The sequence below is a fragment of the Macaca thibetana genome, chromosome 15 (genome assembly GCF_024542745.1).
Source record: "Macaca thibetana thibetana isolate TM-01 chromosome 15, ASM2454274v1, whole genome shotgun sequence".
NCBI lineage: Eukaryota > Metazoa > Chordata > Mammalia > Primates > Cercopithecidae > Macaca > Macaca thibetana.
Genome location: NC_065592.1, coordinates 9,870,828 through 9,896,459, shown reverse-complemented (window position 1 = coordinate 9,896,459; position 25,632 = coordinate 9,870,828). Strand labels below are relative to the sequence as shown.

Sequence of the window (25,632 nt, the reverse complement as noted above, 5' to 3'; positions counted from 1 at the left end):
CCCGGCTGTTGTCGCCCAGCCCCCGCCCAGCCCCCGCCCAGCCCCCTGCCTGCCTCTCCTGCTGGACCTCCTCCTAGGTGCGATGGTCTCCGGCTAGGGGCCTCTCTCAGTGAGGTCTGGGTTGGAGATGGCCCCTTGACTCTCCTATGTCCCACAGTCAATCAATGCCAGCCAACCAGAGCACTGTGTCCGCACCTCAGCCCCAGGGACCAATTCAGGGCTGGCCAAGGAACCCACACAGGCCAGTGAGACCCTGCCCCAAACTTTTGGTACAATTCGGAAGAGCCAGAGGGCTCCATTTCTGAAGACGTGGAGGGCAGGCAGAACCATGTCGGCTCACACCAGCACCCTGGCAGACACATGGTCTGATGCCCATGAACACCCCAGCTTCACACCACCCCAGCTGCCTCCCTCAGCAGGCAGCCCTCCCAGCACCCGGGTGAGCAATGGCAGCTCCGGCATCCACTATGAGCTGCTGGGCGGGAGGCAGAGCACCGCCCCCAGAGGCCTTGCTCTCCACCCTGCCACCACGCCTACTATTCCTGGTCCCCTGCTTAGCTGTACCTGGCACAGGTACAAACATCAGAAAGGGAAGGAGAAGCCAGCCTCCCTATCTTACAGACATGCCCAATCTTCACCAAACGAAGGCTCTCTGGGCAGAAGCAATGATTGCTGCTGTGAGGGGCTTCCCCCAGGTGGCCAAGGGACAATGACAGGGCCCTGGACTGCCACACTCCCTCCTTCCCATCTCATGCAGGATTCGAGCTGGGCCAGGAGGCAAGCCCGGAGGAAGGAAGGGGGCCGGACTCACCACGACAGTTCTCTTCTGAACAGAGAGGCCTCAGCACTGGTACCCACCCTCATCTCCACAGGCCACTCAATTCCCTCTGCTTGTCTGTGTCCTAGTGAACCGCAAGTCCCCTCGCATAAGACTCTGTCTGATCTTTGAATCCCCAGCACTTTGCACGGTATTTGGCACAAAGCAGACATTCATTTATACACACACACACACACACACACACACACACCGGACATTCATTTACACACACACACACACACACACACACACACACAAAGCAGACATTCATTTATACATACACACACACACACACACACACACACACACAAAAGCAGACATTCATTTATACACACACACACACACACACACACACACACACAAAAAAAAAAAAAAAAAAAAAACGCTGGCGCAGTGGCTCAGGCCTGTTATCCCAGCACTTTGGGAGGCCGAGGTGGGCAGGCAGGTGAATCACAAGATCTGGAGATCAAGACCATCCTGGCTAACATGGTGAAACCCGATCTGTACTAAAAATACAAAAAATTAGCCGGGCGTGGTGGTGAGTGCCTGTAGTCCCAGCTACTCAGGAAGCAGAGGCAGGAGAATGGCGTGAACCCAGGAGGCGGAGCTTGCAGTGAGCTGAGATCACGCCATTGCACTCCAGCCTGGGCAACGGAGCGAGACTCCATCTCAAAAAAGAAAAAAAAAATTAGACGGGTGTGGTGGCGCATGCCTGTAATCCTAGCTACTCAGGAGGCTGAGGCAGGGGAATCACTCGAACCTGGGAGACAGAGGTTGCAGTGAGCCAAGATCACGCCACTGCACTCCAGCCTGGGCTATGGAGGGAGACTCTGTCTCAAAAAATAAAATAAAATAAAATTATTGAGGTCAGGCACGGTGGCTCACGCCTGTAACCCCAGCGCTTTGGGAGGCCGAGGTGGGCGGATCACGAGGTCAGGAGATCGAGACCATCCTGGCTAATATGGTGAAACCCTGTCTCTACTAAAAATACAAAAAAATTAGCTGGGTGTGGTGGTGGGTGCCTGTAGTCCCAGCTACTCGGGAAGGCTGAGGCAGGAGAATGGCGTGAACCCAGGAGGCAGAACTTGCAGTGAGCCGAGATCGCACTCCAGCCTGGGAGACAGAGCGAGACTCCGTCTCAAAAAAAAAAAAAAAAATTACTTACTGAGCATCTACTTGCCAGGCATTGTATGGGTAATGAAGATACAGCAGAAAAGAAAATGTGCAAGATTCTTGTGCCCCAGGTGCTTACACAGGGGTGGGGAGAGATGAAAAAACAAGAAATACCAAATCCACACAGCACTGAGCACATCCAGAGGCAAGAGAACAGAAGCAAACAGCCAGGGAGGCTGTCTGGGGACAGCGAGGGTGGCCTCTTAGGGAGAAGGCATTTGAGCTGAGGTGAAGGACACGAAGGAGCCGGCCAAGTGGAAAGCTTCAGGAAGGAGTGTCGTGGGCCAGAATAAAATGTTATAGAGGAAAATTGCCTGAGCGCAGTGGCTCACACCTGTAATCCGAGCACTTTGGGAGGCCGAGGCAAGAGGATCACTTGAGTCCAGGAGTTTGAGACCAGCCTGGGCAACAGAGAGAAACCCTGTACCTACAAAACAATTAAAAATTTGCGAGAAGCTAGGCATGGTGGCTCATGCCTGTAATCCCAGCACTTTGGGAGGCCAAGGCAGGTGGATCACAAGGTCAGGAGTTCAAGACCAGCCTGGCCAAGATGGTGAAACCCCATCTCTACTAAAAATACAAAATTGGCCGGGCACAGTGGCAGGCACCTGTAATCCCAATTACTTGAGAGGCTGAGGCAGGAGAATCGCGTGAACTTGGGGGGCAAAGGTTGCAGTGAGCCAAGATCATGCCACTGCATTCCAGCCTGGGTGACAGAGGGAGACTCCATCTCAAAAAAAAAAAAAAAATTGCCAGGCATGGTGGCACATCCTGTAGTCCCCAGCTACTCAGAAGGCTAAAGTGGGAAGATTGTTTGAGCCCAGGAAGTGGAGGCTGCAGTGAGCCGCTGATTGTGCCACTGCACTCCAGCCTGGGCAACAGAGCAAGTAAAGCCCAAGAAGATGTGTTGGACTCTGGGAATCATGGAAAGAAGGGAATCCAGGGTGACCCTGGGATCTGCACTGAGAACCCGTGGACAGGGCATCCCCAGATGTGAGGTCACACTCAGACAGAGAACACAGGGCAGTTCTGTGGGGCCTGCTTTGGACTCAGATGCCTCAGCCACCCACGGGGAGGCATCAAGTATTCCCAGGGGAGGTTACAAAGCTCTGGAGAGCTTCTGACCAGACATGTGACTTGAAGCCACAGAGCTGGAGGAGGCTGCCGAGGGAGCATACAGATCAAGGAATGAATGAATGCGCCAGGGGATCACAAAGTGCATGTGCCGAGTCAAGGGGACTAAGGGAGAATCTCAAACTCTGTGAAAGCCACAATTCTGACCACAGTGCCACTTGGTAAGAGCTCACTTCCAGGCACTGTGCCAAGAGCTTCACCCACATCACCTCATTCCTCCTCACAACCACCCTACGAAGTAAATCCTATGTTCATATTATTAATGTTGGCACTGGGGCACAGAGAAACTGAGGAACTCACCCAAGGTCACACAGCAAAAGGTGATCAACTTGAACCCAGGCGGCCTTTTTTTTTTTTTTGAGACAGGGTCTCACTCTGTTGCCCAGGCTGGAGTGCAATGGAGTGGTCATAGCTCATTGCAATCTACCTCTGCCTCCTGGGCTCAGGCAATCCACCTCAGACTCCCAAGTAGCTGGTACTACAGGTAAAAAACTACACCTGGCTGATTTTTTTTTTTTTTTTTTTTTTTTTTTTTTTGAGACGGAGTCTCGCTCTGTCGCCCAGGCTGGAGTGCAGTGGCCAGATCCCAGCTCACTGCAAGCTCCGCCTCCCGGGTTTACGCCATTCTCCTGCCTCAGCCTCCCGAGTAGCTGGGACTACAGGCGCCCGCCACCTCGCCCGGCTAGGTTTTTGTATTTTTTAGTAGAGACGGGGTTTCACCGGGTTAGCCAGGATGGTCTCGATCTCCTGACCTCATGATCCACCCGTCTCGGCCTCCCAAAGTGCTGGGATTACAGGCTTGAGCCACCGCGCCCGGCCTACCTGGCTGATTTTTTAAAAGAATTTTTTTATAGAGACAGGGTCTCACTATATTACCTAGGCTTGTCTCCAACTCTTGGGCTCAAATGATCCTCCCTCCTCGGCCTCCCAAAGTACTGGGATTATAGGTGTGAGCCACCGCGCCCGGCCAACCTGACTTGCCACTAGACTGTCTGACCTGACGACAGTAAACTGCATCCCAGCCATAGTGCTCTCCCACACACGCACGAGGCTGGGCCAAGTGTCGCTGCACTCCGCTTCAGACACTTGGCAGATACAGCACTCCTCACAAACTGAAGAATCACGGCGCCCTGCACTGCACAAGCCTATCAAGCCATTTTCCCTACAGCATGCGCTTAGTTCATGCCTCTGCCACATTTTGGCAATTCTCACAATATTTCAAACTTACTCATTCTTAGTATATCTGTTACAGTGATTTGTGATGGGTGATCTTTGATGTTACTACAATAACTGTTTTGCAGCACCACAAATTGCACCCACGTGAGACAGTGAACTTCATCGATAAATGTTGTGTGTGATTTGACTGCTCCACTGACCAGCTGTTCCCTATCTCTCTCTCTCCTTGGGCTTCCCTATTCCCTGAGACAAAACAACATTGAAAGTAAGCCAATTAGGCCAGGTGTGGTGGTTCATGCCAGTAATCCCAGCACTTTGGGAGGCCAAGGCAGGCAGATCACCTGAGGTCAGGAGTTCGAGACCAGCCTGCACAATGTGGTGAAACCCCATCTCTACTAAAAAAACACAAAAATTGGGTGGGCGTAGTGGCTTATGCCAGTAATCCCAGCACTCTGGGAGGCCAAGGCGGGCGGATCACCTGAGGTCAGGAGTTCGAGACCAGCCTAGTCAACACAGCAAAACCCCATCTCTACTACAAATACATAAATTAGCTGGGCATGGTGGTGTGCACCTGCAACCCCAGCTACTCAGGAGGCTGAGGCAGGAGAATCGCTTGAACCCAGCCTGGGCAACAAGAGTGACACTCTGTCTCAAAAAAAAAAAAAAAAAAAAAAAAAATTACCCAGGCGTGGTTACGGGTGCCTGTAGTCCCAACTACTTGGAAGGCTGAGCCAGAAGAATCACTTAAACCTAAGAAGCGGAGGTTGCAATGAGCCGAGATCATGCCACCGCACTCTGGCCTGGGCAACAAAGTGAGACTCCATGTTTAAAAAAAAAAAAAAAAAAAAAAAAGCTAAGCCAATTAATATCCCTACAGGGACCTCTAAATGTTCAAGGGAAAGGAATAGTTGCAGGTCTCTTAATTCAAAAGCTAGACATGATTAAGCTTAGTGAAGAGGGCATGTTGAAAGCTGAGACAGGCTGAAGCCAGGCCTCTTGCACCAAACAGCCAAGTTGTGAACGCAGAGTTCTTGAAGGAAATTAAAAGTGCTACTCCAGGGAACACACAAATTATAAGGAAGTGAAACAGCATATTGCTGATAGGGATAAAGTTTAGTGGCCTGGATAGAAAATCAATCCAGCCACATTTCCTTAAGACACACCATAACTCAGAGCAAGGCCCTAACTCTCTTCAACTCCATGAAGGCTGAGAGCGGTGAGGAAGCTGCAGAAGGAAAGCGGGAAGCCAGCAGAGGTTGGCTCATGAGCTTTAAGGGAAGCAGCCATCTCCATAATGTACAAATACAAGATGAAGCAGCAAGTGCTGCTGGACAAGCCGCAGCAAGTTCTCCAGAAGATCTAGCTCAGATTATTGATGAAGGTGGCCGCACTAAACAGATTTTCTTTTTTTTTTTTTGAGACAGAGTCTCACTCTGTCACCCAGGCTGGAGTACAGTGGTGTGATCTCGGCAACCTTCGCCTCCTGGGTTCTAGCAATTCTCCTGCCTCAGCCTCCCGAGTAGCTGGAATTACAGGTGCCCGACACCATGCCTGGCTAATGTTTGTAATTTTTTTTTTTTTTTTTTTTTTTTTGAGACGGAGTCTCACTCTGTCGCCCAGGCTGGAGGGCAGTGGCCGGATCTCGGCTCACTGCAAGCTCCGCCTCCCGGGTTTACACCATTCTCCTGCCTCAGCCTCCTGAGTAGCTGGGACTACAAGCACCCGCTACCTCGCCCGGCTAGTTTTTTTTGTATTTTTTAGTACAGACGGGGTTTCACCATGTTAGCCAGGATGGTCTCGATCTCCTGACCTCGTGATCTACCCGTCTCGGCCTCCCAAAGTGCTGGGATTACAGACTTGAGCCACCGCGCCCGGCCATGTTTGTATTTTGAATAGAGACAGAGATTCACCATGTCAGCCAGGCTGGTCTCAAACTCCTGAACTCAGGTGATCAGCCCGCCTGGGCCTCCCAAAGTGCTGGGATTACAGGCATGAGCCACCACACCCGGCCCAGATTTTCAAAGTAGATGAAACATTGGAAGGACATGCCATCTAGGAATTTGGAAACTAGAAAGAAGTCAATGCCTGGCTTCAAAGCTTCAAAAGACAGGCTGACTCTCTTGTCAGGGGATAATGCAGCTGATGACTTCAAGGAAAAGCCAAAGTTTATTTATACCCAGAAAATCCTAGGGCCCTAACAAATTATGCTAAGCCAGGCACAGTGGCTCATGTCTGTAATCCCAGCACTTTGGGAGGCCAAGGAAGGTAGATTATTTTTGAGTCCAAGAGTTTGTGACCAGCCTAGGCAACATGGGGAAACCCAGTCTCTACAAAAAATTTAAAAATTAGCCAGGTCAGCTGGGCACAGTGGCTGACGCCTGTAATCCCAGCAATTTGGGAAGCCCAGGTGGGCTGATCACGAGGACAGGAGTTCGAGACCAACCTGACCAACACGGTGAAACCCCATCTCTACTAAAAATACAAAAATCAGCCAGGCATGGTGGAGCACACCTGTAATCCCAGCTATTTGGGAGGCTGAGGCAGAAGAATCACTTGAACCCAGGAGGCAGAGGTTGCGGTGAGCTGAGATCACGCCATCATACTCCAGCCTACGCAACAAGAGCGAAACTCTGTCTCAAAAAACAAACATTAATATGGCATCTGCAAATTTCCTGTGAATTGGTAAGAAGCCACAATTACTCTTTGTGCTCTGGGATACCTAAATCAGCTTCCCATGGTTTGAGATCCCTTTGGGGATGAGGCCCAAGTCCATACCCTGCCACTATGCCAGGCAGTGTGTGACTGGCAAGAGGGTAAGGCTCCAATAAGCAGCCCCCAGGAAGTCAGAGAAAGAAATGAGGCATGGGAGTCAGAATCCTCGCTTCCTAGGTCACTCTCAGAGGGGAGTGTTGAGGAAGCTGGGCCCCGGGTCAGCCTCCCACACCTAGAAAGTGTATCCAGGGACCAGGCGCTATGGCTCACGCCTGTAATCCCAGCACTTTGGGAGGCCAAGGCGGGTGGATCACAAGGTCAGGAGATCGAGACCATCCTGGCCAACATGGTGAAACCCTGTCTCTACTAAAAATACAAAAAATTAGCCAGGCGTGGTGGCACACGCCTGTAATCCCAGGTACTCGGGAGGCTGAGGCAGAATTGCTTGAACCTGGGAGGTGGAGGTTGCAGTGAGCTGAGATCACACCACTGCACTCCAGCGTGGGCAACAGAGCGAGACTCTCAAAAAAAAAAAAAAAAAAAAAGGTGTGTTCAGGGGAGTACAAAGGGCTGGGCCAGACTTTACGTAATCACACCAGGACGTCCTCAGAAGGAATCAGAGAAGAGTGACTACCAAAGCAAGACCAGTAGGGTCCACCCTCTTGAGAGTCTGAGGCCCCAGGGTCCCTCTGCAGCCTGAAGGCCAATTCTTCCCCAAGAGAGCCTGCAGCCATGAGAAGCCCAGAACATCAGCACTCCTGCCTCTCAGAGGAAGGAAACTGAGGCCCAGAAAGATGAGGAGATGCCTCCTGGAAAGTCCACCTGCCCCACAGGACCCCTTTTCTTAGAAAACCTCCTACCCAAGCCACAAGCTAGGCCCCAAGCCTGACTTCTCTGACTGAATGAAAACTGAACACTGGCCGCGCACAGTGGCTCGCACCTGTAATCCCAGCACTTTGGGAGGTCGAGGCAGAAGGCTCACTTGAGGCCAAGAGTTCGAGACCACCCTGGCCAACATGGCAAAACCCCACCTCTATTGAAAATACAAAAATTAATCGGGTGTGGTGGCACACGCCTGTAATCCCAGCTATCGGGCAGACTGAGGCAGGAGGATCACTTGAACCAGTAAGGCGGAGGTTGCAGTGAGCTGAGATCGCGCCATCGCACTCCAGCCTGGGCAACAGAGCCAGACTTCGTCTCAAACAGGGGGTGCCATATGCTAGAGAATCTCCTGGGCCGGGCCGGGCCAAGCCAGGCCCAGCCAAGCCAAGCAGGCAGAGCCAGGCATGGTGGCTCAGGCCTGTAATCCTAGCCCTTTGGGAGGCTGAGGCAGGCAGATCATTTGAGGCCAGGAGTTCGAGACCAGCTTGACCAAAATGGTGAAGCCCTCTCTCTACTAAAAATACAAAAAAAAAGAAAAAAGAAAGAAAAATTAGCCAAGTCTGTTGGTAGACGACTGTAATCACAGCTACTAGGGAGGCTGAGGTGGGAAGATCGCTTAAACCTAGGAGGTGCAGGTTGCAGTAAGCCAAGATTGTGCCACTGCACTACAGCCTGGGCAACAGAGGGAGACTCCGTTTCAAAAAAAAAAAAAAAGAGAGAGAGAGAGAGAGAATCTGCCGGGCCGGAAGCTACAGCCAGTCCAGAAAAGGCACTCACGTAGAGGCCCAGAGGTAGGCAGCGAGGTGAATTCAGAAGAGGGATGCAGCAGAGGCCTGCCAGGGGGTGAAAGCACACAAGAAACCATTCAGTTCAGCATTTCCTAGGCACCTCTGGGACACGGAAAACTACAGGAGACTCACCCCTGCCCTCAAGGAGCTAAATCAAGGGAGACAGACCTGAATGTTAAAAATGCACCCCACTGGGCCGGGCACGGTGGCTCACGCCTGTAATCCCAGCACTTTGGGAGGCCGAGACGGGCGGATCACAAGGTCAGGAAATCGAGACCACAGTGAAACCCCGTCTCTATTGAAAATACAAAAAAAATTAGCCGGGCGCGGTGGCGGGCGCCTGTAGTCCCAGCTACTCAGGAGGCTGAGGCAGGAGAATGGCGTGAACGCAGGAGGCGGAGCTTGCAGTGAGCCGAGATCGCGCCACTGCACCCCAGCCTGGGCGACAGAGCGAGACTCCGTCTACCGAAAAAAAAAAATGCACCTCACTGGGAAACAGTTCAATAGATTGCAGTGAGGATGGCGCACTGGAATCATGCTTGATGCCTCTGAACTGCACACTTTCAAAAATGCTTAAAACGGGCCAGACATGGTGGTTCACAGCTTTAATTTCAGCACTTTGGGAGGCTGAGTGGGAGGCTCACATGAGGCCAGGAGTTCAATACCAGCTGGGTAACAAAGCAAGACCTCTGACTCTACATAAATTTTCCAGATTAGCCAGGCATGATGGTGTGCACCTGTAATTCTATCTACTCGGGAGACAGAGGTGGGAGGATTGTTTAAGCTCAAGAGTTTGAGGCTGCAGTGAGCTTTGATCACATCATTGCATTCCAGGCTGGGAGACAGAACTAGACCACCAGCACTTTGGGAGGCCGAGGTGGATCATTTGAGGTCAGGAGTTCGAGACCAGCCTGGCCAACATGGTGAAACCTCGTCTCTACTAAAAATACAAAAAATAGCCAGGCCTAGTGGGACACGCCTCTAATTCCAGCTACTGGGGAAGCTGAGGTGGGAGAATTGCTTGAACTCAGAAGGCAGAGACTGCAGTGAGCCGAGATTGCACCACTGCACTCCAGCCTAGGGAAGACAGTGCGACTCCATCTCAAAAAAAAAAAAAAAAAAAAAAAAAACTGGGCCAGTGTAGTGGCTCACACCAGTAATCCCAGCACTTTGGGAGGCTGAGGCGGGCGGATCACAAGGTCAGGAGTTCAAGACCAGCCTGACCAATATGGTGAAACCCATCTCTACTAAAACTACAAAAATTAGCTGGGCATGGTGGTATGTGCCTGTAATCCCAGCTACTCAGGAGGCTGAGGCAGGAGAATTGCTTGAACCCAGGAGATAGAGGTTGCAGTGAGCTGAGATTGCACCATTGCACTCCAGCCTGGATGACAGAGCAAGACTCTGTCTCAAAAATAAATAAATAATTTTTTTTTTTTTAAGTAACTCTACTGGAAAGCAGCTGGATTAAACTAGTGGTTCTAGTGGTTCTCAAACTTCGCTATGCATTAGAATCATTTAGGGAGATTTTATAAAACCAGATTCCCAGGTCATACCACATGCAAAGTAAGCCACAGTAACTGCAAGTAGAACCCAGGAGTTCACATTTTTCAACACTTTCCAGGGCATTCCACTGTTGACTACCTTTGAGAAGAGGGATGAGGTACCCCTCAGCTGAGACAGTGGGGCCAGTCACTGACACTCAGAAACTCCACATGAACAGCACTGGCTTTCACTTGGCTTTCTGGTCAACAATCCCATAAGAAGTATCCTAACAATCGCACTTCACAGAAGACAGACTGCGTTACTAGTCCAGGGCCAAGCCACTAATAAAAAGGATCTGCACCCTCAAACTCAGATCGAAAATTAAGGTCCAGGACACCGTCCTTCTAAACAGATAGGGATGTGGCAAGAAAAGTCAAGTCAGGCCAAAAACTACATATATATAAAAATATATATATATAATATATACACAAATGTTATATATATTATATATAGTAATATATATATAAATATATATATATTTTTTAAGACAGGGTCTCACTCTGTCACTCAGTCTGGAATGCAGTGGCGTGATTTTGGCTCACCGCAACTTCCACCTCCTGGGTTCAAGCGATTCTCCCGCCTCAGCTTCCCGAGTAGCTGGGATTACAGGCAGGCGCCACCACGCCCGGCTAATTTTGCATTTTTAGTAGAGACGGGGTTTCTCCATGTTGGTCAGGCTGGTCTTCAACTACCAGTCGACCTCAGGTGATCCGCCCGCCTCGGCCTCACAAACTGCTGGGATTACAGGCGTGAGCCACCGTGTCCAGTCCCATTTTTGTATTTTTAGTAGAGATGGGGTTTCACCATGTTAGCCAGGCTGGTCTCGAACTCCTGACCTCAGGTGATCCACCCGCCTCAGCCTCTCAAAGTGCTGGGATTATAGGCATGAGGCACCACGCCGGCCCATAGATTACCTCCACAAAGAAGAAAAAGTTAACTCAAAAAGCACCAAGCGGCAGTAGCGCAGTGGTCACCATGACGGCTGAGGGGCTGGGCGCGGTTCTGCCAGGCTAGGAGCACACCCAGCACCCAGAATCTCAGTGGTCGCTGCTTCAGCACAGCCTGTGCCATGGCCACCTCTGCCGCCTCCTTGGAGCATGTCGGGAAGCTGCATGAGATCTTTCACTGTCTCCAGGAAGGCCTACAAGGGGTGCCCAAGCAGCTGCTGGATGCAGTGGGGACCAAAGAGAAGCTGATCAGAGATGTTGATGAAAAGCAACAGGAAGGAAATAAAAAGCTGGCAGAGATGGAGGAGGAACTACATTATGCACCTCTATCTTTCCATAACCCCATGATGTCTAAGCTTCAAAACTACCAGAAGGGCCAGGGGTAGTAGCTCACACCTGTACTTCCAGCACTTTAGGAGGCTGAGGTGGGCAGATCACTTGAGGTCAGGAGTTCAAGACCAGCCTGACCAACATGGTGAAACCCCATCTCTACTAAAAATACAAACATTGGCCGGGCGCCATGGCTCAAGCCTGTAATCCCAGCACTTTGGGAGGCCGAGGCGGGTGGATCACGAGGTCAGGAGATCGAGACTATCCTGGCTAACGTGGTGAAACCCCGTCTCTACTAAAAATACAAAAAACTAGCCGGGCGTGGTGGCGGGCGCTTGTAGTCTCAGCTACTTGGGAGGCTGAGGCAGGAGAATGGCGTGAACCCGGGAGGCGGAGCTTGCAGTGAGCCGAGATCACGCCACTGCACTCCAGCCTGGGAGACACAGCGAGACTCCGTCTCAAAAAAAAAAATAAAATAAAAAAATAAAAAAATAAAAATAAAAATACAAACATTAACCAGCCGTTGTGGTGCGCAGCTGTAGTCCCAGCTTCTCAGGAGGCTGAGGCAGGAGGATCACTTGAAACCGGGAGGTGGAGGTTGCAGTGAGCTGAGATTGCACCACTGCACTTCAGCCTGGACAACAGAGCGAGACTCTGTCTCACACACACAAAAAGAAAGTACCAAGAGTAGCCCAGGCGAGGTGGCTCAGGCTTGTAATACCTATACCTTGGCCGTGCGCGGTGGCTCAAGCCTGTAATCCCAGCACTTTGGGAGGCCGAGACGGGCGGATCACAAGGTCAGGAGATCGAGACCATCCTGGCTAACACGGTGAAACCCCGTCTCTACTAAAAAATACAAAAAACTAGCCGGGCGAGGTGGCGGGCGCCTGTAGTCCCAGCTACTGGGGAGGCTGAGGCAGGAGAATGGCGTAAACCCGGGAGGCGGAGCTTGCAGTGAGCTGAGATCCGGCCACTGCACTCCACCCTGGGCGACAGAGCGAGACTCCATCTCAAAAAAAAAAAAAAAAAAAAAAAAATACCTATACCTTGGGAGGCCGAGGTAGGCGGATGACTTGAGGCCAGGAGTTTGAGACCAGCCTGGCCAATATGGTGAAAGGTCAGGAGTTCAAAACCAACCTGGCCAATATGGCGAAACCCCATCCCTACTTAAAATAAAAAAAAAATGGACTGAGCACAGTGGCTAACACCTGTAATCCCAGCACTTTGGGTGGCCGAGGTCAGGAAATCAAGACTACCCTGGCTAACACGGTGAAACTCCACCTCTACCAAAAAAAAACCAAAAAATTAGCCAGGCGTGCTGGCATGCACCTGTAGTTCCAGCTACTTAGGAGGCTGAGGCAGGAGAATCACTTGAACCTGGGAGGGAGAGGTTGCAGTGAGCCAAGATCGTGCCACTGCACTCCAGCCTGGGCAACAGAGTGAGACTCTGTCTCAAAAAAAAAAAAAAAAGAAATTATTAGCCATGCATAGTGGCTCATGCCTATAACCCCAGCCACTCGGGAGGCTGAGGCAGGAGAATTGCTTGAAGTCGGGAGGCAGAAGTTGCAATGAGCTGAGATCACGCCATTGCACTCCAGCCTAGGCCACAGAGTGAGACTGTGTCTCAAAAAAAAGGCCAGGCAGGGAACAGTGGCTCACGCCTGTAATCCCAGCACTTTGGGAGGCCGAGGCAGGCGGATCACGAGGTCAGGAGATCGAGAGCATCCTGGCCAAAACGGTGAAACCCCGTCTCTACTAAAAATACAAAAAATTAGCCGGCTGTGGTGGCAGGCACCTGTAGTCCCAGCTACTTAGGAGGCTGAGGCAGGAGAATGGCATGAACCTGGGAGGCAGAGCTTGCAGTGAGCCGAGACTGCGCCACTGGGCAGTCCAGCCTGGGCAATAGAGTGAAACTACGCCTCAACAACAACAAAAAAACGGCTGGGCAAGGTGGTTCATGCCTGTAATCTCACCACTCTGGGCCGAGGCGGGGAGATCACGAGGTTAGATCACGAGGTCCAGAGTTCAAGACTCACCTGGCCCACATAGTAAAACCCGTCTCTACTAAAAATACAAAAATTAGCTGGGCATGGTGGCACGTGCCTGTAGTCCCAGCTACTCCGGAGGCTGAGGCAGAAGAATCACTTGAACCCAGGAGGCGGAGGTTGTGGGGAGCCGAGATGGTGCCACTGCACTCCAGCCTGGGCAACAGAGCAAGACTCCGTCTCAAAAGAAAAAAAAAAATACAAAAATTAGCTGGGCGTGGTGGCGCGTGCCTGTAGTCCCAGCTCAGGACTGAGGCTGAGGCAGGAGAATCGCTTGAACCCAGGAGGCGGACCGAGATGGCGCCACTGCACTCCAGCCTGGCAAGAGGCTCCATCTCACAAAAAAAAATTTAAAAATTAGCTGGGCACAGTGGTATGTATCTGTAATCCCCGCTACACAGGAGGCTGAGGCAAGAGGACGGCTTGAGCCTGGAAGTTGGAGGTTGCAGTGAGCCAAGATGACACTACTGCACTCCTACCTGGGAGACAGAGCAAGATCCTGTGGATGGATGGATGGATGGAAGGGAGGGTGGGAGGGGAAGGGAAGAGAAGAGTGGGAAGGGGACAACGGAAAGGGAAGGGATGAAAAAAGTAACTTACCTTCTTCTGGCCCTTGAAACATTCTTACCATATAAAAGAATCTCCTTAGGTAAGAGAGCTGGCTGTTTCAAGTGAACCATCCTCAGATGAAAGCCTTCACACCCAAGTATTAGAATCATTTTCTTGGGATTCTACAGGTTAAAGCTATCTAAAAGAAAATTAACCGGACTCAATCTCATTCTATTAGAAAAAAAAAAAGTATTAAACTGAATCAATGATTCTTAGAGTCTACTTTTTTATTTATTTTTTTATATACAGAGTCTCACTGTCACCCAGGCTGGAGTGCAGTGGCACAATCTCGGCTCACTGCAACCTTCGCCTCCCAGGTTCAAGTGGTTCTCCCACCTCAGCCTCCAAAGGAGCTGGGATTACAGGTGTGCACCACCACATCCGGCTAATTTTTGGTACTTTTAGTAGAGATGGGGTTTCACCATGTTGGCCAGGCTGGTCTCCAACTCCTGACCTCAGGTGACCCACCAGCCTCAGCCTCCCAAAGTGCTGGGATTACAGGTGTGAGCCACCACACCCAGCCCCAACCTAGAGTCTTCTTTTTTTTTTTTTTTTTTTTTTTTTTTTTGAGACGGAGTCTCGCTCTGTCACCCAGGCTGGAGTGCAGTGGCCGGATCTCAGCTCACTGCAAGCTCTGCCTCCCGGGTTTACGCCATTCTCCTGCCTCAGCCTCCCGAGTAGCTGGAACTACAGGCGCCTGCCACCTCGCCCGGCTAGTTTTTTGTATTTTTTAGTAGAGACGGGGTTTCACCGTGTTAGCCAGGACGGTCTCGATCTCCTGACCTCATGATCCGCCCGTCTCGGCCTCCCTAAGTGCTGGGATTACAGGCTTGAGCCACCGCGCCCGGCCCCAACCTAGAGTCTTCTAAAAATGTTCAGCAAGGCCGGGCACGGTGGCTCAAGCCTGTAATCCCAGCTCTCTGGGAGGCTGAGGTGGGTGGATCATGAGGTCAGGAGATCGAGACCATCCTGGCCAACACGGTGAAACCCCATCTCTACTAAAAATACAAAAAATTGGCCAGGCGTGGTGGCGGGTGCCTGTAGTCCCAGCTACTCGGGAGGCTGAGGCAGGAGAATGGCGTGAACCCGGGAGGCGGAGCTTGCAGTGAGCAGAGATCGCGCCACTGCACTCCAGCCTGGGCGACAGAGCGAGACTCCGTCTCAAAAAAAAAAAAAAAAGTTCATGTTCAGCAAGACCTATTCCGAGTACTGCTTAAAAGCCAGTGCATCTGAATCATCAGTTGACCTGTGATAAGGATAGACAGTTAACTAAACCACCCAGTGCCCTGGCTTTCCCTGAGAACTGCTCCCATGCAGCACAGCAAAGCGGGGAGTGCTTGCAAGCCAGATCAGATCCTGGCTTCAGCTGTGCGGACTTCTAGGCCTAAGGTAAGAAATCTGTCCTCAAGATAAGACTTCATGGAAACCTCACTGGCCTTGGGGAAGATCTGGGCTCTCTGCAGGTTCATGCAGCAAGCTAAGCCTCAGTATTCTCTTCTGGGACATGTGCAGCACCCAAGGCTGCTCATCTTCAGAGGAAAAGCATAAGTCGTTACAATACTCTGAGAGGCCCCACCTGACCTGCCTTTCCTCACCTTATCCTCTCTGACCTCACCTGGGACCACTCTTCGCAATCTCTCACTCCTCTCCAGGCCCATCAGCCTCCTCAAACAGACAGATTTGTCCTAGGGCCTTTGCACTGATCTTTTTTTCCCCCTGTAGAGTCAGGGTCTCTCACTGTGTTACCCAAGCTGGAACACAGTGGTGCAATCATAGCTCACTGCACCTTTGAACTCCTGGGCTCAAGGGATCCTCCCGCCTCAGCTGCTCAAGTAGCTGGGACTACAGGCACAATGCCACGTCACCCTACTTTGCACTTGACTTTTCATCTCCCTCGATGACTCTACCCCAGGTATCCACTTAGCCCAAGCTCACTCCTCCAAATCTTTGCTAAAATGTCACCCTCTCACTGTAGTCCACACGGCAAACCACACTCTCAATCCCCAACCCAGTCCTTCCAATCTCTCAGCTTTTTCTTTTGTCCACGGCACTGTTCACCTTCTAACACACTGCATAATTTACTTATTAAACATACTGTTAATATTACAGCCCCAAAGGCCGGGCGCGGTGGCTCAAGCCTGTAATCCCAGCACTTTGGGAGGCCGAGACGGGCGGATCACGAGGTCAGGAGATCAAGACCATCCTGGCTAACACGGTGAAACCCCGTCTCTACTAAAAAAATACAAAAAAACTAGCCGGGCGAGGTGGCAGGCGCCTGTAGTCCCAGCTACTCGGGAGGCTGAGGCAGGAGAATGGTGTAAACTCGGGCGGCGGAGCTTGCAGTGAGCTGAGATCCGGCCACTGCACTCCAGCCTGGGCGACAGAGCGAGACTCCGTCTCAAAAAAAAAAAAAAAAAAAAAAAAAAAAAAAAAAAAAAAATATTACAGCCCCTGCCACTGCCCATGTAAGCTCCAGGAGAGACAGATGTCTGTCTTCTTTTCTGATGAGTCCCCAACCCTTGAACAGCTCCTGGCACACGGCAGGTACTCCAAGTCCGCACAGACCCCTTGGGAGAGGCCTTGAGCACGCAGCAGCCCCGCCCTTCATCGCATGAGAGCACCTCCTTTTCTGCGCGTTTGATTAAACACCTGGAAAACTGGCTTATCTAGAATTTACGATGCAGTTTGGTCATTTAAAAGTTAGCCTGAACAGGGTGAAACTCCGTCTCTACTAAAAAATACAAAAAAAGCTAGCCGGGCGAGGTGGCGGACGCCTGTAGTCCCAGCTACTCGGGAGGCTGAGGCAGGAGAATGGCGGGAACCCGGGAGGCGGAGCTTGCAGTGAGCTGAGATCTGGCCACTGCACTCCAGCCTGGGCGACAGAGCGAGACTCCGTCTCAAAAAAATAAAATAAAATAAAATAAAATAAAATAAAATAAAATAAAATAAAAGTTAGCCTGGGCCGGGCGCGGTGGCTCACGCCTGTAATCCCAGCACTTTGGGAGGCCGAGGCGGGCGGATGACGAGGTCAGGAGATCGAGACCATCCAGACTAACACGGTGAAACCCCGTCTCTACTAAAAAATACAAAAAAAAAAAAATTAGCCGGGCGTGGTGGCGGGCGCCTGTAGTCCCAGCTACTCGGGAGGCTGGGGCAGGAGAATGGTGTAAACCGGGGAGGCGGAGTTTGCAGCGAGCCGAGATAGGGACAGCTTAATCCCAGGAGTTGGAGACCAGCCAAGGAAACACAGGGAGACCCCATCTCTATATATAATAAACAGCCGCCGTGGTGGCGCGCGCCTTAAGTCTCAGCTACTCTGGATGCGCAGGTGGGAGGATCGCTCGTGCACCGGAGGCTGAGACTGCAGTGAGCCGAGATCGCACCACTGCACTCCAGCCTAGGCGGCAGAGCGAGACCCTGTCTCAAAAAAAAGCGAAACAAAACCCAAAAAAAAGTTGTTTTAAATGCTTAAAAACTGCAGTTCACACAAAATCCTTCAAAACGTGGGATCCGGCCGGGCGCGGTGGCTCAAGCCTGTAATCCCAGCACTTTGGGAGGCCGAGATGGGCGGATCACGAGGTCAGGAGATCGAGACCATCCTGGCTAACATGGTGAAACCCCGTCTCTACTAAGAAATACAAAAAATAGCCGGGCGAGGTGGCAGCGCCTGTAGTCCCAGCTACTCGGGAGGCTGAGGCCGGAGAATGGCGTGAACCCGGGAGGCGGAGCTTGCAGTGAGCTGAGATCCGGCCACTGCACTCCAGCCTGGGCTACAGAGCGAGACTCCGTCTCAAAAAAAAACAAAAAAACAAAAAAACAAAAACGTGGGATCCTTGTAGGTGTTTTTTTCCACTTTTTGTTGTTAAAAAATGAGCCAAGAGCATCCTCAGGGTCAGTTTATGTGGAATAAACCATAAAGGCAAACGGTGGGACGCCCGAACCCGCCCGGCGGCCGCGCTGCGCCCGCGCCTTCCCGCCCGCGTCTCTCCGCGCTGGGCCCGAGCCCTCACCGTCTCCCCGCGGATGCCCTGGACAGCCCTCCACTGCGAGGGCACGGTCGCCACACCCAAGGTCTCGTCCTGAAGTGCCCCTGGCCGCCCCGGCCCCGGGCCGCTCGCAACCCCGCCCGTCGCCAGCACCGCAACACCAGCGCTTCCCGCCTGGCTGAGTGGCCCGGACTGCGCGCGCGTTGCCATGGAGACGGTTCCGCCCCCTCGTGCCGACGCAGCCAGGCGCGACCTCCGCCCCTACGCCGCCTTGAGCGGAAACGGGGAACGTGAGGCTGGCGGCGCCATGTTTGAATTGGTCGCAGCGCCACCTGCAAGGCCTGAAAGAAAGAAAAGTAATGATTCTTCTTGGCCAGAGAAAGAAGCATGACCGGTTTTGCATACCCTGTCCCTAGAAAAAGCAGGCTCGAGGAAGGCCTGACTACTCCTAGGCGAGGAAAACTGTGGAAGTGAGGCATTGGTGCCAGGTTCAAAGATGGCGCTGAGCGGCCAAGCGCAGAGGCCAGGCGAGGGCTGGAGCCTGCGGCCGTGGCGGGCCCGCGAGTTCTGGGCCTGGGGGCGCAGATCTGGCTAAGCCACTGATGCTTCCAGAAGATCCGAGAACCGCGCCACTCGAACAGGCTGTCACCTCGAAGCCAAGTGATCTCCCTTTGATCCTCAGTTTCTGTCTCAATAGAATGATGATGAAAAATATCCCTACGGAGATTAAATGTGGTTGAAAAGCTGGGAGGCCCAGGCTGGGCGCGGTGGCTCACGCCTGTAATCCCAGCACTTTGGGAAGCCGAGGCGGGCGGATCACGAGGTCAGGAGATGGAGACCAGCCTGACCAACAACATGGTGAAACCCCGTCTCTACTAAAAATATAAAAATTAGCCAGGTGTGGTGGTGCGGGCCTGTAATCCCAGGTACTCGGGAGACGAAGGCAGGAGAATCGCTTCAACCCGGGAGGCGGAGGTTGCAGTGAGTCGGATCGCCCCACTGCACTCCAGCCTCCGCAACGGAGTGAGACGTCCCCTCAAAAAAAAAAAAAAAAAAAGAAAAGAAAAGCTGGGAGGCCTAAATGAGGTCTTCTACAGAAAAATGCTTATTAAATCGAAATTAAAAGCAAATAACCAAATAATGTGCCTACTGTATGTCGGGCAAAAAGTCCAGAACCTCTCTTATTAAATTCTCTCCCTGAGGAAGGAATTGCTTTTTTTTTTTTTTTTTTTTATTTTTTAATAGAGACGGGATTTCACCGTGTTAGCCAGGATGGTCTCGATCTCCTGACCTCGTGATCCACCCACCTCAGCCTCCCAAAGTGCTGGGATTACAGGCGTGAGTCACCGGGCCCGGCCAGGAATTGCTTTTGATACAGTATTGCCTCCTGCCATTCCCCACGCCCCACCGCAATTAAAAAACCCTGGAGATTCCAACCTGAGGACTAAAACAATAAAAATAAATAATAAACAAATAGACTGGGTGCGGTGGCTCACACCTGTAATCCCGGTACTTTGAGAGGCCAAGGCAGGAGGATCGCTTGAAGCCAGGAGTTCGAAACCAGCCAGAGCAACATAGTGAGAGCCAGTCTCTACCAAAAAAAGTTTCAAAACTTAGCTGGGCATGGTGGCACATGCCTGTAGTCCCACCTACTCGGCAGGCTGAGGTGTAAGGATCGCTCGAGTCCAGGAGTTTGAGGCTGCGGTGAGCTATGATTACACCAATACACTACAGCCTGAGAGATAGAGCAAAACCCTATCTCTAAAAAAATAATAATAAGCCAAACGAGATGGCTAGCACTTCGGAAGGCCAAGGCAAGAGGATCACTTGAGCCCAGGAGTTTGAGAACTGCCTGGGCTGAACATAGCAAAACTCCCTATCTACAAAAATTTAAAAATTAGCCAGGCATGGTGGCACACACCTGTAGTCCCAGCTGCTCCGGAGGCCAGGGTGAGAGGATCCCTGGAGTCAGGGACATTGAGGCTGCAGAGAGACCTGATTGAACCACACTGTGCTTCAGCCTAGACAAGAGAGTGAGACCCTGTCTCAAAATAATAATAATAATAACAAAATAATAAAATTTTTTTTTTTTTTTTTTTGAGACGGAGTCTCGCTCTGTCGCCCAGGCTGGAGTGCAGTGGCGCGATCTCGGCTCACTGCAAGCTCCGCCTCCCGGGTTCACGCCATTCTCCTGCCTCAGCCTCCCGAGTAGCTGGGACTACAGGCGCCCACAACCGCGCCCGGCTAATTTTTTCTATTTTTAGTAGAGACGGGGTTTCACCGTGGTCTCGATCTGCTGACCTTGTGATCCGCCCGCCTCGGCCTCCCAAAGTGCTGGGATTACAGGCGTGAGCCACCGCGCCCGGCCAAAATTTTTAAAATTCTAAAAAATGATCTGGAAGGATAGATGCTACTTTTTCTTTTTCTTTTTTCTATTTTTTTTTTTTTTTGACACAGAGCCTCACTTTGTCGCCCAAGCTGGAGTGCAGTGGCGTGATCTCGGCTCACAGCAACCTCCACTCCCCAGTTCAAGCGATTCTCATGCCTCAGCCTCCCAAGTAGCTGGGATTACAGGCACATGCCACCACACCAGGCTAATTTTTGTATTTTTAACAGAGAAGGGTTTCATCATATTGGCCAAGCTGGTCTGGAACTCCTGACCTCAAATGATCTGCCCGCCTTGGCCTGCCAAAGTGCTGGGATTACAGGCCTGAGCCACTGCGCCCAGCCTGTTTGGTTTTTTTTGCGACAGATTCTTGCTTTGTCGTCCAGGCTGGCGTGCAGTGGCACTATCTCGGCTCACTACAACCTCCGCCTCCCAGACTTATGTGATTTTCCTGCCTCAGCCTCTCGAGTAGCTGGGATTACAGGCACCCACCACAGCGCCTGGCCAATTTTTTGTATTTTTAGTTGAGATGGGGTTTCACCATGTTGGCCATGCTGCTTTGAAACTCCTGACCTCAGGTGAGCCACCTCACTTGGCCTAAATTTTTTTTTTTTTTTTTTTTTTTTTTGAGACAGGGTCTGGCTCTGTCACCCAGGCTGGAGTAGTGGTATGGTCATGGCTCACTGCAGCCTCAACCTCTCTGGGCTCAGGTCATCCTCCCACCTCAGCCTCCTAAGCAGCTGGGACTACAGGTGTGCAGTACCATCCCCAGCTAAGTTTTGTGTTTTTGTAGAGACTGGGGGAGGGGTCTCCCCATGTTGCCCAGGCTGGTCTCAAACTCCTGAGTTCAAGTGAAATGCTCACTTCTGCCTCCCAAAGTGCTGGGAATACAGGCTAAGCCACTCCCCAGGCCAAAGCAGATGATATTTGAAAACACAATTCAATCCCTTCAGGGTCCAAGATTCCCTCCCTGTTCCCACCCTCGCTCCACCTCATGGCCTCTGCCTCCAGCCCACCCCTCAGGCCTCAGTTTACCACCAGTTAGAAAGGCCCCTCCTGAAAGGTGGACTGAAGACAAAGGGACTTTTTTTTTGTTTTAGATGTAGTCTTACTCTGTCGCCCAGGCTGGAGTGCAGTGACCCGATCTCAGTTCACTGCAACCTCTGCCCCCTGGGTTCAAGCAATTCTCCTGCCTCAGCCTCCTGAGTAGCTGGGATTACAGGCACACACAACATGCCCGGCTAATTTTTCTATTCTTAGTAGAGACGGGGTTTCACCATGTTGGCCAGGCTGGTCTTGAACTCGACCTCATGATCTACCTGCCTTGGCCTCCCAAAGTGCTGGGATTACAGGCGTGAGCCACCATGCCTGACTTTTTTTTTTTTTTTTTTTTTTTGAGACAGAGTCTCGCTACGTCGCCCAGGCTCAAGTGCAGTGGCGCAATCTCGGCTCACTGCAAGCTCCGCTTCCCGGGTTCACGCCATTCTCCTGCCTCAGCCTCCTGAGTAGCTGGGACTACAGGCACCTGCCACCACGCCTGGCCAATGTTTTGTATTTTTAGTAGAGATGGAGTTTCACCGTGTTGGCCAGGATGGTCTTGATCTCCTGACCTCGTGATCCGCCTGCCTCATCCTCCTAAAGTGCTGGGATTACAGGCATGAGCCACCACGCCCAGCCTTTTTTTGTTTCTTGTTTTTTGTTTTTTGTTTTCTTTTTTTTTGAGACGGAGTCTGGCTCTGTGGCCCAGGCTGGAGTGCAGTGGCGCGATCTCAGCTCACTGTAAGCTGCGCCTCCCGGGTTCACACCGTTCTCCTGCCTCAGCCTCCCGAGTAGCTGGGACTACAGGCGCCCGCCACCCCACCCGGCTAATTTTTTTTTTTTTTTTTTTTTTGTATTTTTTAGTAGAGACGGGGTTTCACCACGTTAGCCAGGATGGTCTCGACCTCCTGACCTCGTGATCCGCCTGCCTCGGCCTCCCAAAGTGCTGGGATTACAGGCGTGAGCCACTGCTCCCGGCCGACAAAGGGACTTTTAAAAACTGATTAAGGTCAGGTGTGGTGGCTCACACCTAGGAGTTTGAGATCAGCCTGGGCAACATCGGGACACCTCGTCTCTAAGACAAAATCAATTTAAGCCGGGTACGGTGGCTTACGCCTGTAATCCCAGCAATTTGGGAGGCCAAGGCAGGTGGGTCACCGGAGGTCAGGAGTTCCAGACCAGCCTGACGAACATAGTGAAACCCCGCCTCTACTAAAAACACAAAAATTAGCCAGACGTGGTGGTGCATGCCTGTAATCCCATCTACTCCAGAGGCCGAGGCAGGAGAATCGCTACCCCACTGCACTCCAGTCTGGGTAACAGAGCGAGACTCCATCTCAAAAAAAAAACAAAAAAAGCCTGGCATGGTGGCTCACGCCTGTAATCCCAACAATTTGGGAGGCCGAGGTGGGCAGATCACCTGAGGTCAGGAGTTCAAGACAAGCCTGGCCAACACGGTGAAACCCTATCTCTACAAAAATACAGAAATTAGACGGGTGAAATAGCGGATGCCTGTAATCTCAGCTACTCGGGAGTCTGAGGCAGGAGAATCGCTTGAACCCAGGAAGTGGAGGTTGGAGTGAGCCGAGATCAAGCCATTGCACTCCACCCTGGGCGACAAGAGTGAAACTCCATCTCAAAAAAAGACAAACTAAAAATTAGCCGGGGCCGGGCGCGGTGGCTCAAGCCTGTAATCCCAGCACTTTGGGAGGCCGAGGCGGGTGGATCACGAGGTCAGGAGATCGAGACTATCCTGGCTAACATGGTGAAACCCCGTCTCTACTAAAAATACAAAAAACTAGCCGGGCGTGGTGGCGGGCGCCTGTAGTCTCAGCTACCTGGGAGGCTGAGGCGGGAGAATGGCGTGAACCCGGGAGGCGGAGCTTGCAGTGAGCCGAGATCACGCCACTGCACTCCAGCCTGGGAGACACAGCGAGACTCCGTCTAAAAAAAAAAAAAAAAAAAAAAAAAAATTAGCCGGGCATGGTGTCAGGCACCTGTAGTCCCAGCTACTTCGGAGGCTCCCATGCAGCAGGTCCTAATAACAATCACACTTACTTCATCCTCAGGGGATGAATGTCTGAAAAAAAGCCGTCTGGGCTCCGTGGCTCACACCTGGAATCCCAGCACTTTGGGAGGCCGAGGTGGGCGGATCACCTGAGGTCAGGAGTTCGAGACCAACCTGGCCAACATGGTGAAACCCCCGTCTCTACTAAAAATACAAAAATTAGCCGGGCATGGTGGTGAGCGCCTGTAATCCCAGCTACTAGGGAGGCTGAGGCAGGAGAATTGCTTGGACCTGGTAGGCGGAGGTTGCAGTGAGCCAAGATCGTGCCATTGAACTTCAGTCTGGGCAACAGAGCAAGACTCCGTCTCAAAAAAAAAAAAAAAAGAAAAAATCGTGAATTGAAATCAGGGGTCTGGCATTGGAGTTTCAAACCTTGGCTCTTCTGTGCAGTCTGCCATATGACCTTATGCCCTTCCTGTCCATCTCTGCGCTGCAGTTTCCTGTGCCTGGAATGCTTGTCTTCCAGCTCTGCCAGGCATTGACTGTCTTTTATTAAGTCTGAAATGGAAGATTCTCTTCTTAGACAGACTGAATATTTGACTGAAAAGAGGCCGGCCCGGCACAGTGGCTCACACCTGTAATCCTAGCAGTTTGGGAGGCTGAAGCGGGCAGATCACAAAGTCAGGAGTTGGAGGCCAGCCTGGCCAACATGGTGAAACCCCTTCTCCACAAAAATACAAAAATTGCCAGGCTCGGTGGCTCATACCTATAATCCCAACACTTTGGGAGGCTGAGGCGGGTGGATCATGAGGTCAGAAGATCGAGACCACCCTGGCTAACACGATGAAACCCCATCTCTACTAAACATACAAAAAAGTAGCTGGGCATGGTTTCATGTACTTGTAGTCCCAGCTACTTTGGAGGCTGAGGCAGTACAATCACGTGAATCCAGGAGGCAGAGGTTGCAGTGAGCTGAGATTGTGCCACTGCATTCCAGCCTGGGTGACAGAGCGAGACTCTGTCTTGGGGGAAAAAAAAAGGACTGTCTCAAAAAAAAAAAAAAAAGAGCCTGAAATCTGAAGGGGGCTCAATCAATGGTAGCCATAATGAAAGTGCCATCTGCCCATGAGCTGTATGTTGGGAGGCTGGTGTGCCCTACAGATGGATACCAGACGTAAAGCAGCAGGATATTCATAGTTCCAAAACACAAGTGTTACAATCTTGGGTATTTTGTTTTGTTTTGTTTGAAATGGAGTTTTGCTCTTGTTGCCCAGGCTGGAGTGCAATGGTGCAATCTTGGCTCACTGCAACCTACTTCCCAGGTTCAAGCAATTCTCCCTGCCTCAGCCTCCCGAGTAGCTGGGATTACAGGCACCCATTACCATTCATGGCTAATTTTTTTTTTTTTTTTTTTTTGCAGGCAGTCTCACTCTATCCCCCAGGCTGGAGTGCAGTGGCGCGATATTGGCTCACTGCAACCTTCACCTCCTAGGTTCAAGCGATTCTCCTGTGTCAGTCTACCGAGTAGCTGGGATTACAGACAACTACCATTATGCTAACTTTTGTAATTTTAGTAGAGACGGGGTTTCACCATGTTAGCCAGGCTGCTCTCGAACTCCTGACCTCGGGTGATCCACCTCTCTTGGCCTCCCAAAGTGCTGGGACTACAGGCATGAGCCACCGCACCCAGCCTTTTTTTTTTTCTTTTGAGACAGAGTCTCTGCCTTACAGGTTCAAGCAATTCTCGTGTCTCAGTCTCCTGAGTAACTGGGACTACAGGCGTGGGCCACCACACCTGGCTAAGTTTTGTATATTTAGTAGAGATGGAGTTTGGCCAGGCTGGTCTCAAACTCCTGACCTCAGGTGATCCACTTGCCTCAGCCTCCCAAAGAGCTGGGATTACAGGCGTGATCCACCACGCCTGGCCCACCAATTCATTATTATTATTATTATTATTTTTTGAGACAGAGTTTTGCTCTTCTCGCCCAGGCCAGAGTTCAATGGCACAATCTTAACTCACTGCAACCTCCCCCTCCTGGGCTCAAGAGATTCTCCT

The 25,632-nt window shown here is 51.5% G+C and overlaps 2 protein-coding genes across 2 annotated transcripts in view; both read right to left on the bottom strand.

Annotated features, from left to right (window-relative positions):
* Nucleotides 1-25,632, bottom strand: part of DYNC2I2 (dynein 2 intermediate chain 2) — a 210,553-nt gene that overhangs the window by 7,346 nt on the left and 177,575 nt on the right. Inside the window, exon 2 of the mRNA XM_050760075.1 lies at nt 18,169-18,371. Within this exon, the coding sequence (XP_050616032.1) occupies nt 18,169-18,354 (186 nt within the window). The 5' untranslated portion in view covers nt 18,355-18,371. The remainder of the gene's footprint in view (nt 1-18,168; nt 18,372-25,632) is intronic.
* GOLGA2 (golgin A2) overlaps nt 1-25,632 on the bottom strand; it is a 434,268-nt gene that overhangs the window by 402,469 nt on the left and 6,167 nt on the right. The window lies entirely within an intron of this gene.